The sequence below is a fragment of the Aedes albopictus genome, chromosome 3 (genome assembly GCF_035046485.1).
Source record: "Aedes albopictus strain Foshan chromosome 3, AalbF5, whole genome shotgun sequence".
Classification (NCBI taxonomy): domain Eukaryota; kingdom Metazoa; phylum Arthropoda; class Insecta; order Diptera; family Culicidae; genus Aedes; species Aedes albopictus.
Window position 1 is genome coordinate 202460200 of NC_085138.1, and position 14450 is coordinate 202474649.

Genomic DNA, 14450 nt, shown 5'->3' on the forward strand with positions numbered 1-14450 from the left:
TATCAATATATTGTTGATAAACGCTCAAAATTTCTTTCGATTCGGTCCACTGGTTTCCGAGATATGACAGTTCAAAAAATTGGTTGTCTAAAAATAGTGATTTACGAGAACTGTTCTAGCTTCGCGAAAGATTAACCAATAGGGGTCAAATTTGTATCAGTGATGCACATATGATAGATTGACAAACAGTCACAATTTGAGAATTTTTGATGTACTCTATGAAAAGTTACAGCATGTTGAATATTTTTGAGAGAGAAAAAAAAGATGCCTATCCGAAACATTTTGGCCAACCCCTGTATGATGCATCTATTTAAAATGTCATTTGCGAGCTTTTTGGCCGAAATAGTGCTAAATTGCCACTACCTCCACTATTGGTACTACCTCCACTAAGGGAGCGTTTACCCTAGTCAAGCCCTCTTTTCTTAGAATATATGTAGGTCGTATAGTGAAAGCTTGCACTTTTTTTTTGACGGCCGTCGATGTCTCAAGATTCAAACACGTTGGTCATGCAAAAGCCAAGCATGGGAAATAGGTGTGTACACATTGTAATGGGAAAATATGCTACAAGGGGACGGGGGAGTACAAAATCAGCCAAAAATGCTACGTCATTTATGGACGCTCCCTAAATAAGGCTTATTTGATATATGCTTAGCCCATACGTTTCCAAAAGCTCGTTCAACAAAGTTCGCGTGCGTTGTGAAGTCGTCGATTTTAATATTTATACGAAAAGTTACGACATTTTTGATGAGATAATACATGAATTTACACTGAATGGTTATCGTCACGAGATGTTTCGAATTTAAAAGCCTTTTGAAGCAGTGAAATTTGCTAATATGATAAAAAATAAGCAGTATACAATAATATCAATAACAAATGGACGAAACATTAAAAGCAATAGTATGGCTATTTTACGCGAATACTGCTAATGTAATTATGAAAGTATTTTTCTTAAGCAAAACACATAAATTGACGACACTTAGCTTCGACGACACATACACGCAAAAGCAAAACAATGAAAATGCTATATCGATACTTACCACAATTGGATTCATCGCTGCCATCTGGGCAGTCTTCGTAATCATTGCATTGAGCCGACTTGGCAATGCATGTACCATCTGAACAGGTAAACTAAATTAAAAAAAAAGAATGAACAAAATGAAGAACCAAACCAATTTTTTCCAACTATCATTTAGACACAAAACCTGATAACGGTCATCGCATTTCCTGGGGCAGTCATATTCATCGGAACCGTCACCGCAGTCATTGCGGCCATTGCATCGGTCATGACTGCTGATACATTCTCCATTCAGGCAGGTAAATTCATCAGTACTACATGTTTCAGCTACGAAAATAAATTACAAGCAAAGAAACAAAAACAAAATATTAAAATAAAGAATTTTAAATAAAAAATTATAAAGAAATATCGAATGTGCGTGGATATAGATGTATTGATGAAATAGTAACTCTTTAACCTACTTCTACAACCCTTTTCGTCGCTGCCATCGCTGCACTGGTGAAATCTATCGCAGCGTTGACTCATGGGAATGCAGTAGCCATTGTCACAGCGGAAGTCTCCTGGGTTACAAATTTCTATTGCATGCAGTGTTGTGGAAATCCCATGCAGGAAATACGTTATCGCAGGTTTAGTGGCATTTGTAAGATGCAATAGTGTTAGATAGTAGAAAAAAATCATGAAAGTCATTTACTACGCGGCGATAAACACCAACACCAAGCGGAAGCTGGACAATTACTGAAGCATTACCAATTTCGCATTTGTACGTATGCGGATCTTTACACGTCTTTATGTTCCTAATTATTTTTACCGAGTATTCAATTTGATTTGAACACTGTCAGTTTTCACAGCTACAGAAACATTGTCTATCTTATGTTTGTTTGTGTTTGTATTCGATTTGTAATTCATTTTTTATAGGATTCCTAGACACCTAAGTTGTTTTTGAAACAGATATTTAGAATAAATGTTAAAAATTTCTCCGTTTTGATAAAAAAATGTTCTCAATCCTGTAGGAGTCATGTATGATTTAAGCAAACATCATTTGAAGTTTTATACGTTTTTCTCGTGGTTTTGTAGTAGTAAATAGAAAATAAAAACAAATTTCAATTTTTGACATGAAAGCGGAACTTTACAGAGCAAACACGTAAAAGCAGCTCTACATAAAAAAAAACAGCTAATTCTTTTGCGAAACTTACCACAACCCTTCTCGTCGGATCCATCGTAGCAATCCAATCGTCTGTTGCAATGATATTCTATCGGTATGCAGAACTCATCCGTTACGCATTTGAATTGATGCTCACCGCATTCATCGCCTAAAAACGATGGCTTCAAATTGTATTTTGTTTCGGAATTTCCATCGGATTGTTGAACTCAAATTAACATTTGCTACAACATTATGCCATTTCGTTAAACTTGTTTATTATAAATTACAACTAATCAATTTTATGCAATTGGCCAATTTTTCCGAAATGGTTCATTATGCAACTGAAATGAGTTGCATAATGAAAAATAGTTGTACATATAATTTTCACAATTCAACTCATTTGAGTTGCATTACGTACATTATGCAACTCAAATGAGTTGCATGAAAATAAAATTGCATAAAATTGTGTATAAAACTCGTAGCAAAACTCGATTTTTCAGCACTCGTATTCGAATCGTGCTGAAAAAAATCAACTTATTACAACTTATTACATAAATAACTATTTTTTCTAATGTGAATAGTGGATTTGGATTATACAGTTATTTTCCGATCATTGTCCAAGAGCATGTTATTTTTATCAACCCTTGTCAAATACGAAAACCATTCTAACAAAAAAACACAACCTGCTGTAATTGTGTAACTCATTTTAGATCAGGTATAATCAAAATTAATTTCTTGGCATATGGCTACTTCTTAAAACGATTCATAAATATCAGGGAGATTACATCACAATACTTGACAGAGAATAAAAATTAGCAATTTGAAGCGGGGCGTCAAACCTTTCGCTTTTTGCTTATAAACGTGACTTAAAGTGAGCTCAACGTCCTTCCCAAGAATGTGCTAGGTATTGCAAGCTGCGCTAAATGACGATGCCGTGTATATTGCAAAATGTATCAATTAACACCTAGCCTGCTAGGCCAATTAATTGAGTCGGCAGCACTAGGTAAATCAATAGATGGAAAACTCTAAATAGACGGTTATACTTACTCATCCTCGCCATCAGATACGATTTGCTTTGTCCAGCTTAAAACATACTTGACAACGACATGCACAATCTGGTTTACAACTTGGAAAACGCATCAAAAGCTCAATTGGTAAATAAAAATCTACATCTATATAGCAGAAATAGTCGTGCCTACTGAATGTTCAAAAAATACAGAAAAGGGCATGCAGCAGACTCATGTTTTATTCCCCGTTCCTACACTGGGCTTACTAGGGCAGTTGCGCTCGTCGGAGATATCGTCAGGACAATCGATGTTTCCGTCACATTTCTGCTCCAGAGGTATACACTGTCCGTAATCGCACTGCCAGGTATTTCTGGGACATGCTTTTTCCGATGGCACAAAGTAAACCAAGCAGCAGAAAATATGGATTGTTAGGAGAGAGAGAAGGAGTGAAATGGCGAAAAAAGGTATCGTTAAAAGGAAGCTCAAACGACGGTTAAAAGTTAGCTGTTAGTTAGAAAACCTACGACATTCTTCCTCGTCGGCTCTGTCTCTAGGGCAGTCTACTTTTCCATCGCAACGGCCTATTATTGAGACGCACGAATGATCGTGACAAGTAAACTTTCCTAGTGGACAGAATCTCAGCTGCGTGCTCTTCCCTTGTGAGTAATTCCATTTGCGATGGCGAGGGCGTAAATATGTTTGATCAGTGTTATTGCGGTAGATCGGTCAGTTTTTTGAAACCTGGTGTGCGATATTCCAATTTCCATAATCTGAGATGTATATGAAAAAATATGTGAGGTGTAACCTTGATTGACATTTAGATTGATCCCAGGTACAGATACAAAATCAATCGTAAAAAGGACAGTAAAAACATTCTGGCAAAAGATTTTCATAGGTTTAACTCCCAAAACAACCTTTAAATAAAATCACTCCGTGACAGTGTCCTCAAGCATCGGTAGCCATGTGGGTTGAACACGAGCTCAGGAATCGATTCCATAGTTAGCATCTCATTGAGATTTTTTAACTCTTTCACCAGTCTCATTGGTCTCATGAAATTAGTATGGCGAAAACTCCTAAGGTATTTTGATAAATTTCGTGAGAATCTCGAATTAAAAAAGAACATCAACCACACATCAGCATCCTCGTGTCCAGGGTTTGTTCAAATAAATACAGTGGCGTTTCGGTTTTATCACTAGTCGTTTTAATCACTACTCGCCCAAATTCACGTTTTTCTATTCGATTATATCACGATTTTTATTTCGTTTTTATCACACTTGTTTTAAAACATTCCGAAATCAATATAAAATAAATACTGCATTGTCCAGTCCACCAAAACAGTTAAAAAATATAAGCTACGACTTATATATTTTGCAGCTGAAAGATTTTGGATGACATTTATTTCTCGTTTCGCTAAATTCACGGTTTTGTTTATATCACGGTTAAATTTTTTTGACCGTGATAAAACCAAAAAACCACTATATTAAGTTACGCTAAAGGGGGGGGGGGGGGGCGGCGGGTTTGCGCTGTGTTATGCTACATACAAAATTTTAAAATTTCCCATACAAAAGTTGTTACGTGGGCATCATTCTACCATGCATAGGGGAGGAAAGTAAAGGCAGCACAAATAAAAATCAACCAGTTCGATTTAGTAGAACAGCATACATTTTGGCGCTTAACAGAGTGTAAGTGCAGCTATCAACTGTAATCGCTCGTAGGGTTCTAGTGGAGAATAGAGCTGTAAATTCGGTAAAGTAGGTAGTTGATAATAAAAAAAAAGAAAACCTTTCGGGTGACTTAATGAAATTCTAGAGAAAGTTCCTACAAAAGAATACAATCCAGATAATCTATGAAAAGTACTTGAGCAGCTTTTCTTACTTCAGCGTGGTAGTTTGGCGTTCTATTTGCATCATGATGATGCTCCATTTTATCCTGTACAATCTAAAACTTTGTAAAATAGAGGTTTTCTCTCAGTTTCTATACTGCTTTCGATATTTTTTTATTTTAACATAAAATGAAAAATTTATGCAGTGGCAGAAAACATGTAGAAATTTTGTTTGTTTCATTGGTTTAGGTTATAGTTATTATTATTATTATTATTATTATTATATTTATTCAAGAGATGTTCAACCCAAGGCAGATTAACCTCGGCCAAGTTATAGTTTTGGGGCAAAATTGAACGTTATCGTGATCCGAGCTGCTTGTCTCAAGTAACATTTTAAGTTTTGTTCGGCTCTGTAAGAGGTTTTCATAACCAATTTTATAAAACTTGCAAAAAAACTGATTCATACATCAAAATTTCTTGATAACCTCTTTAATAGCATCATCCGGCTAAGTGGACCACTCTTGAAGAGGTTTTGCAAACCATAATAAAACTGTTTTAAAACCTAGTTGATTTTTTCCATAGTCGAAAAGAGTCCTCTTGTTGTTGTTTTTTTTTCAACAAAAACTACAACAGCTCAAGATGCAGAGAAGCTTCTTCAATGGCACGTAAAGTTCAGGAGGAGATATCATTCGCAAATAGCCAGCAATCATTTCAGAGTAATAATTTAGTAGTTATTGTTTTGCTAGGCTTATGCGCATTCATTTTTACCGTGAGTATTGGGGTTGCAAAAACATAGAATAAATTGTGAATATAATCAATCATCGTGGAATGAAATAAACCAATTTGTTAATTTAGTAAAGCTATCTCGAATTATAAGAAAACTCAGCTGATAGAGCTTGTTTACGTGAAAATGCTAAGGAAGTGACGGCAAACTATCAATTCATTTCAAATTTGAGCAAAATTAACTATTGTTTATTCACGTTATCTTATTTTTCAATATGGCGAGGACCATAATTATCGAAAATTAAATAACGAAAGCAAGATTACTTTGATGATGACCGCAATAAACCTAGCAGTGTCATAGTTTCAGCTTTCCCACCAACAGATGTCATAACTAATCAAACGGATCGCCATCTGTTGAGAGTTTGAACAGTTTTATTGTGGTAATAATTATGCCACAAAAGTTCAGCCTATTGGACGCAGTGGCTTAATTTCCCCAACAGGGGAGGAAAAAAAGGGGCCCATATAGCCGAGGCGGTAAACGCACGGGTATTCAGCATGACCATGCTGAGGGTGACGGGTTCGATTCCCGGTCGGTCCAGGATCTTTTCGTAAAGGAAATTTCCTTGACTTCCTTGGGCATAGAGTATCTTCGTGCCTGCCACACGATATACACATGCAAAATGGTCATTGGCAGAGGAAGCTCTCAGTTAATAACTGTGGAAGTGCTCATAGAACACTAAGCTGAGAAGCAGGCTTTGTCCCAGTGAGGACGTTACGCCAAGAAGAGGAGAGGAGGGAGGAAAAAAAATGAATGCAAAAAGGATTAAATATCGGAGTGTTTTATTTACCCTTAAAATGGTTTTGATAAAAGTAGGCATCAAAATGTGAGTTTTAATTATTGCTGTAATAAAATCCTACTTTCAATACTGTTGTATTTTGTACATCACGTTGAAAAAATCCCGCTAGTGGTACACAACATCAGCGTGGTGGCCGATGGTGTGACTGTCAGAAGGTTTACCCTCTCAAGTAGTCGCATTTTCGATCACCTTCAGTGACACCACGTACATTTTTCATAATGCGTGTACTCAATATACGATGCGACCGCTCCCGGTTAAGGATGTAATCTTTTTAATCTTCAGTCATATTTTGCATTGAATAACATAACAAAAAAGGGTGGAATGGGCCAAAATAGGGAACTTTTCGTGTTACACAAATTTCGACAAAGTTCGTTCGTTTGAAACAAAAATATTCATGTTTAATCGGTAAACTGATAAAATGTTTAAAACTAAAATTTTAATTTTTAAAACTAACTCAATAACACTTTTATTTCGACAATACCCATTGAGGAGCCCCTCGTTCTGCCGTCGAGAACATAAACAAAACTCACAAGTTCCAGCTGCAACATCAAACAAGATTTCCTCCTGCAAAAAAGGCAAGGTTGTTTTCGGGAGCGTATGTTATCTAATAAATAGATGTATGCATGATGTTGACATTGAAAGTATTGCTGTGTGCATTCAAAATGCAAATATCAAATGCGGGACCACCAAATGCGGTAAGATTTTCTAACAAGTAACCCGATGTCAGTGGGAGCTTTCGGTTCCTAGGTTGGCGGTGATATTGGCTATGGTTGCTACGTTGCCTTTGGTAACATGTGTTACCGCATTTGAAGCGCATTTGGGCACCGTTTGCATCTTGAACGCACACAGCAATACAACACGGGAGGTGAGTTTTTCCAGCGAAGGAAATGACTTTATAAGTTTAATGGGAAAACAAATATTTCCGTAGGGCCAACCTGACACAAAAAAAATATTTACATTTATTTCTAACATAATCTGTCAGAAGATGCATTTTTGTTTCAAACATGGATTGAATTTGCTTCAAATGTGACGTTCGATTAGCTCCAAACAGTTTCATTTCTGTGGCCTGAACAAATTGACAATTTATTTGAATTTACCTCAATTATTTTTGAATTTGACATAGTTTTTTCTGCGTGTATGTACAAGTTGTCACAAACTATATCTGATTCTTCAAAACTGTCCACGTCATAACTTTTCTTTATAATGTGGAATATCAGTACAGGTATGTTCCGTTTTTGTCACTATCCGTTTTTATCACTACCCATTTTTGTCACTATCCGATTTCGTCAACATTTCATTCCGTTTTTATCAACACTAAAGTTTTTGTCAAATATTTTCCCTCGAACACGAGTTATTTATAGTTTAACATTAATCTTGAGGCAACGCATCAATAATAAAGTTGAAGCACCCACCAATGATGACATAGAAGACGTATACGTCACAGTAGCTTTCAACACATTTCAAATTCACCTGTAAATCTTGCTGTAAATAACATTAATTCATGCTTTCCAACGCAAATTTTACTTCTTATTTGAATATAAGAAAAATTAAACGGGTAATCCAATAGAAAAAAAAACGAGTCAATTTAATAAATAAAAATCTGACAGGAGGTGGCAGGAGGTAACACGTGAATATCAATATCATCATCAACAATTTTGTCGTTTTGTAAAAGGGCTCAATCATGTTCCAAGTGTAACATAAGTTTCTGATCATGATAGATCAATAAAATATGGGATGTGCATATAAAACCATCAAAGGACGGACTCGATTATCCGGCAATAGAAAAAAATCACCCTGGTTAATCGAACTTTTTTTTTTATTTCATTAGCCTATTAGGGCACCTTAATTGTTGTCCCATCTGGGTATTCCTCCAAGAACATCCTTCTGAAGATCCTTTTTCTCCGCTCTTCTTCTCCTTCTTCTTCTTTACGGCTCTACGTACCAACTGGAACTTGGCCTGCCTCTTCAAGTGTTCTTCAAGAAGTTAAACAGTTTAGGGTTTTCTTTGCCTGACATTGCCTGAATTTTTACACTACTATCTTTTTTACAAGACTTTTTTAAGTGAAATAAATTTTACGCGATTTTTTACAGATTTTCTTGCTTTTCTTTTTTTTATTTTTATTTTTGTGTATTTTAACTTATGCTAATTCTACACTACGATTTTCTTGGAATTACGCGATGTGCTGAATTCTTCTCTCCTGGTCGCTGATTTTTTCCGAGGGGGATAATTTTTTTACCTGAGATCTCTCTTATCATCCTTGATACTGCTACATTCACTAGCCTAACTAGAGATTCTTATAGAATTTTATCCGGGATTTCGTCTTTCGTTTGCTCTAAAAATTCAATCTTGGTTTTCTTCAGTAATTCCTATTAGCGATTCTACCTTGTGTTCCTCCAGATTCTTGAATGGGTTTCTTCTGAGAAATCGTCAGGAAATAATTCAGAAATTGTTTCAGTTGAATTAGGAGTTAAGTCTTTCAGAAATAAGTTTCTCTAGGAAGGAGGAGTCTAGGATCTTGGAAAACGATCTGGGGGATTCTTCAGCAACTCCTGAAGAGTTCCCAAAAGACACTAAGGATTCCCAACAAATTCTAAAGAAATCCCATCAATTCTGAAAGTATCTTTCGAGGAACAATTGGAAGATTTCTATACTAAATCTCTGGGAGATTCCCAGGAAACGCAGTAAGAAATCGGGGAGAATTATTATTTTTATTTTATCTTTATTAACGAGATTTTCAGCCGAAGACTGGTTCATCTAGTAATCATGAGGAAAAACAAAGATGAAAGATATAATCCGTTCGAATATCTTTTGGAACTATTCATTATAAAAGTTCCAGTAAGGCATAACTACCAAAACAAAGTCTTGTAGGAACCCTTCGAAAAAATTTTTGGATGGAGGACATTCCAGGGAAAAATATTATAAGAAACTCTGATGAAATTCTAGAAAAACTGCTGAAGGATTCCCAGAAAGAAATTCTGGAGGAACCCCTGGAGAAATATCAGAAAAAAAATCTGGAGGGATTTCAGTATGCAATCTTGGAAGAATTCCCGATGGAAATTTTAAAGAAACGGAGAAACTCCTATTTAAAATCTTGGTGAATTCCCAAAACAACTCTTGGATGAATTTCAACAGGGTGTCGAGGTTAAATTCCAGAATGATTATCTTAGCCCATGTCGTGCATTAGAGCCATTCTAGACCCGAATCTTACACTACGTAACCGAGCTGTTCCCAACATAATGCATAAGGAAAGTTTATAAATTCCATTTTATGGTGGGATGCCCAAGAAATCTCAAGGAAAAATTTAGAAAAAAGACATCTAGGTTCACCAGAGAAGAAATTTCTGAAGAAATCATAAGGGGCAGAACCTCTTTTCTCTAAAGATTCTTATTGTATTCCAAAAGATAAACAAGCGGCATGGTACAAGGTAACCTAGAAGAATTCTGGAAGAACTTCTAATATTCTGGAGAAGTTACAAGTGATTGCTTAGAAAAATTCCTGGAGATTTCCTAAAACTATCTTAGACGAAACTTTTATAGGAATCTGTGAAGATGATAATCATGGAGAAATGCCTTCTGGACGGAAGTAAACATATCTTTTTTTGTTAGGATATCGAAATTACGTTCCTGGAGATTAATCATTCCTGGAAGTATGTCATATTTTAAAACGTCGATTCGGGTACTGGAACTGTGATATGTGTCATTCATGCGTTCAACGAAAATAAATTTCCAAAAATGTGGTCACATATGTGGTGAAAACCTCTTGTCGGCGTCACAGTCAGAAAACTGTAATTTGAACTTTGCAACCAAGATGTGCTAAAAGACATCAAAAAACAATGAAATTTCATATTAAACTGCATATTTTAAATTTTTGAATGTGTTCTACAGTAAAACTTCCATTTCATATTAAAATGTTGCAAAATATTTGGGCAAAGAAAATTATTCCGTTTTTATCACTATTCCGTTTTTGTCAACTGAAAATCGCGGACCGTGTTGATAAAAACGGAACATACCTGTATCGGGTTTAAGGTTTTTTTGTTTTCATGAATTTTAGCTTGAAACTAGGCTCACATAAGCTTAAAAATATGCAAAATGTAAGTTTTTTTTAAGTTTTAGGTTGTCTGGGCCCAGACTCTGGGAGCAAAATGGGGCATTATCGTGATTTAGACTGAACTATTGTTTATGCTAACTTTGTATCAGCCGATAAGCGGCAAGGGTGTTCATTTGCTTTAAAGTTAAATTTTGCCTTCAAATAGGCGCAAAATAGGTCACAGTTTGTGTTTTGATATGAAAGGTCACAGTTTCCTATTTCTCATGTGTACAAAAATGTGACAGCAAGTCTTCCGCCAAATTGCCTGTTAGCATCAAAATCAAAATCATAGTGTACTGCGCTGACAGGAGGAGGGTCACGAAAATTCTAGGGGTGCGAGCTAGGCGCGTAGCTCCTAGAGAGCCCGTCTCATGTGCTCGTTGCACCACAATGAAGATAATTACTTAAATTTTTCGAAAAGTATTCTAAACTTTCAAAACTGTTTCAAGAAAGTAGCAAATTTTCCTGGCGTTCAGTCAAAACTTGTCATTTTTGGCGATAAGGTCCCGCACGCTATGTCCAAAGGGAAGTTATATGAAAAGTGAATGTACCGCAAAGGGATATGGGAGAACGAAAATTGCCCTACATCTGGTTGGACGAGCCATACTCTCCATATGGAAAAGACGTAGATTGTAAATTTGGATCCAGCGGCTCAAAACCTGTGAGAAACACATAGGTTTGCTTATGTGGCAATTTTTTTAAGTGTTATTAAACAAAATTTCCTTTAGATTGGACAAATCCGGTGGAAGTACCGGATCAAATAAGGGGGAAAGAGGGGAAAGATGCCATTTTCCAAAAACTCATTGTTTTCAATTATAAATAGTCCCATTTGTTGCTCATTCAAAGTGGTAACAGCAAAAAAACTATAGTTGCTTGATACTTCAGCAGTAATATTTACGAAACTAATGCATATTCATCGACTTTAAGCGGTTTTCAAAGTTAGTTTCTAAAATGGAAGTGGTACAAAAAGGCCATCTGCCATGGAGTCTGATGCCACTTAAGGCGAAACTGGATCCATTTCCTCACTTTTTGGTTTTTGATTTTTAATTTTGATTAAACAAAATTTCACAAAAAAATGGTTTCTGCAAAAACGAAAAACATTTTCCACCTAGAAAAAACTCCGGAGATGCCTTGATCCATACTCTACATGTGTACGAAAACCGATTTTGAAAATATTGCTTCGTTGTTTTATTAAAAATCAAAAACCAAAAAATGTGGAAATGCTTCCAGTTTCGCCTTAATAAAAACATTCAAAAATTACGTCCATCATTTTTCGTGCATTTCAGACCTATTTCCCTTCTCTGTCCCGGTTGTCGTATACTCAATACATGGAGTGTCAGACCCCTTCCCATAATCGATAGTCGTCATATTTGAATGACCCCTAACATGGAAAGCGAAGACAACAACAACCATGCGCCTCCATGTGTTTCTCAATCTCCTTGAAAGCACATGACTGGTAATAAAATCACCAAAAAACCCTTATTACGAGCACGAAAAACCGGAAATTGCTTATTTTCATTGCGAAATTGAAAGATTTTCCGTGGGTTTGACTGCCTGGCTTCTAGAAGGATGTTTTGATGCAAACATATCTTGACACCATTCACCTATAGCAATGATAAAACCACATTCAGGAATGATTTTAGCAGTTGGGCCATTTTACCCCCATCTTGGCAACTTGGACTTTGTTTCCCTAGCACAAAAGTTGCCACAGTTCTTTGTCCAATTATACGTTCATCATTTACCTTTCAGTGCGCGCGCCTGTTTGAGGCTAAAACAACTGCACCTCGCTTGGGCTGTATACGACGAGCGAGGTTTTTTGACAGTGTTAGACTTTTTACAACGGCGCGCGTCCTGAAGAGTCAAGAATAACCAACAAATGATAAAATATCGTAAGATGCCAAAATCAGTGTCACTTTGCAGTCCCACTTTCTTTGTTTTTACACATAAGAAAATCAGATTTGGAAATTGGAATATATCACCAGAACTCCGGTCAGAACAATCTGAAATTTTGTGTTAATTTCGATAATGTGTTGTTATATACCTTCGAATTCACAGTCCTCGTCTTCTTCATCTGGACAATGCTTGATTCCGTCGCATACATTGTCCTTCGAAATGCAACGGCCATCGTTGCATTGGAACTCAGTTGATGCACATTCTCGTTCTTGTGTTCAGGCATGCAATGAATTTAAGTGTTCCGAATTAGAATGTGTGCAGTGAATTTTGGATAAGCTTCGAATATGGCCAAATTATGGTAAAACAGAAAATGTGCACCAATGGTAACCAAAATTCGATCAGATAACAAATGAATGACAGATGAATACATATGTACATAGTAGGCGCTAGAAAGCAGAAAAAGAATACTCACTTGAACAGTCTTGCTCATCTTCGCCATTCTCACAATCGAGATGACCATCACACTGGTTTTCTATAGGAATACAATTTCCATCCTGGCACGTGTACTCTTCATGACTGCATTCTGTAAGAGGAAAAGGAGAGAAAATCCCGATGTTACAAGGCATCAACAAATGCTAGCATGATGGGCGCTGCGGAATTGTTATAGAGGATTTCCATGTATTTGATACTACTTGGTTATTCTGTTAGGGATTATTGGCATTTGGCCACCGCATTCGTTTGTGCTACTCGAACAACGACCACAGGGATGGCGAGAACGCGCGGTACGTGCGAATCACGAATAATAACAAACAAGTTTCGCGGATAAAAGATATCAACAGCTTCTCACTCGGTCGTAACTTTATGGGCTTATGTAATTTGCTGGTCTTTGGTGGGTGTTTTGTCTACACATGACGCATTACTAATGCAAAATGATACAGTCACTACCGTTTTGCGGGAACCACTACAAGACGGAGCCTAGGAAATGGGCATCATTCAGTCCATTTTGATTGTGGCTTCTGAGGTTGCTTTCTCTTTTACGTTGGAGTCATGGTTTTGTCGTGCTTTTGTGCTGCTGATTGTGGGAAATGCAATCAAGCTATTTCAATGTTATAAAGTAGCATACCCTAGAAGACATATTACATTTCCTCAGTTTGGGCCTCCTTTTTCCTTTTGCGGAGCTTTTCGTATAGAATGATTGATATATTGTATGTCCTTTAAAGCGTTACGTAATTTTTGAATAATGTAAGTATGACTCCTTTAATGTTTTACCTGAGAAAAAATAATGCTCTTAGCACTTAAAAACGTATTTTTCGGTTGAATGGGACTCATGAAAGTGTATTTGTCCTCTGATGTGCACTTGCTGATGTGCACAGTTCTCAGCACTGGCTGAGATAAGCTAAGCTGATACTTTCGACAGCCTACTTCAAACATTATTTGATTGGCCTCGCCAGTCGCCATCCAAATGCACTGTTCGTTCCATATTTAGGAACCCGAAGAAGAGGTATAGTGCAGCAATAGTTAGCCGAGGCATCACGTGTCCTCTCTACATCGCGCTCCTACCATTAAATTAAAAAAAAAAACACACACACACACACTTTGACAACGGAAAATCGGTGGCAGCCTGGTTTCGAATTGATCTGAAAGTCTCTTCATATTACCGAAGTGAGAAGGGGACAAATAAAAATCACTGTGCCAAAACTTGTGTCGAGTGCTGGCTACTCCTTTTTCGAGGGATAGAACGTACAGTCAAGCCAACTACCGTATATTTTCGCTGGGTGGTTATTGACATCGAATGTCCGCTATGCGGGATTAGTTATAATAGACATTAGGAATCAATGCTTTTTTGGTTGCCGAATATCGAAATTGAAATGACCAAATTTAAGTACTAACGAAATGAATCAATGC

At 36.7% G+C, this 14450-nt stretch overlaps 1 protein-coding gene across 32 annotated transcripts in view; it reads right to left on the reverse strand.

Moving 5' to 3' along the window:
* The window catches only part of LOC109404958 (basement membrane-specific heparan sulfate proteoglycan core protein), a 305493-nt gene that overhangs the window by 74334 nt on the left and 216709 nt on the right, over nt 1–14450 (reverse strand). For 24 of the 32 annotated variants that reach the window (XM_062858588.1, XM_062858590.1, XM_062858587.1 and 21 more), the window contains 6 exons: nt 13018–13128; nt 12694–12813; nt 2209–2325; nt 1477–1590; nt 1203–1342; nt 1038–1128 (listed from right to left, as the gene is read on the reverse strand). In XM_062858588.1, coding sequence (XP_062714572.1) covers nt 1038–1128; nt 1203–1342; nt 1477–1590; nt 2209–2325; nt 12694–12813; nt 13018–13128 — 693 coding nt within the window. The remainder of the gene's footprint in view (nt 1–1037; nt 1129–1202; nt 1343–1476; nt 1591–2208; nt 2326–12693; nt 12814–13017; nt 13129–14450) is intronic. The other 8 variants (XM_062858585.1, XM_062858599.1, XM_062858597.1 and 5 more) reach the window with 5 other exon arrangements.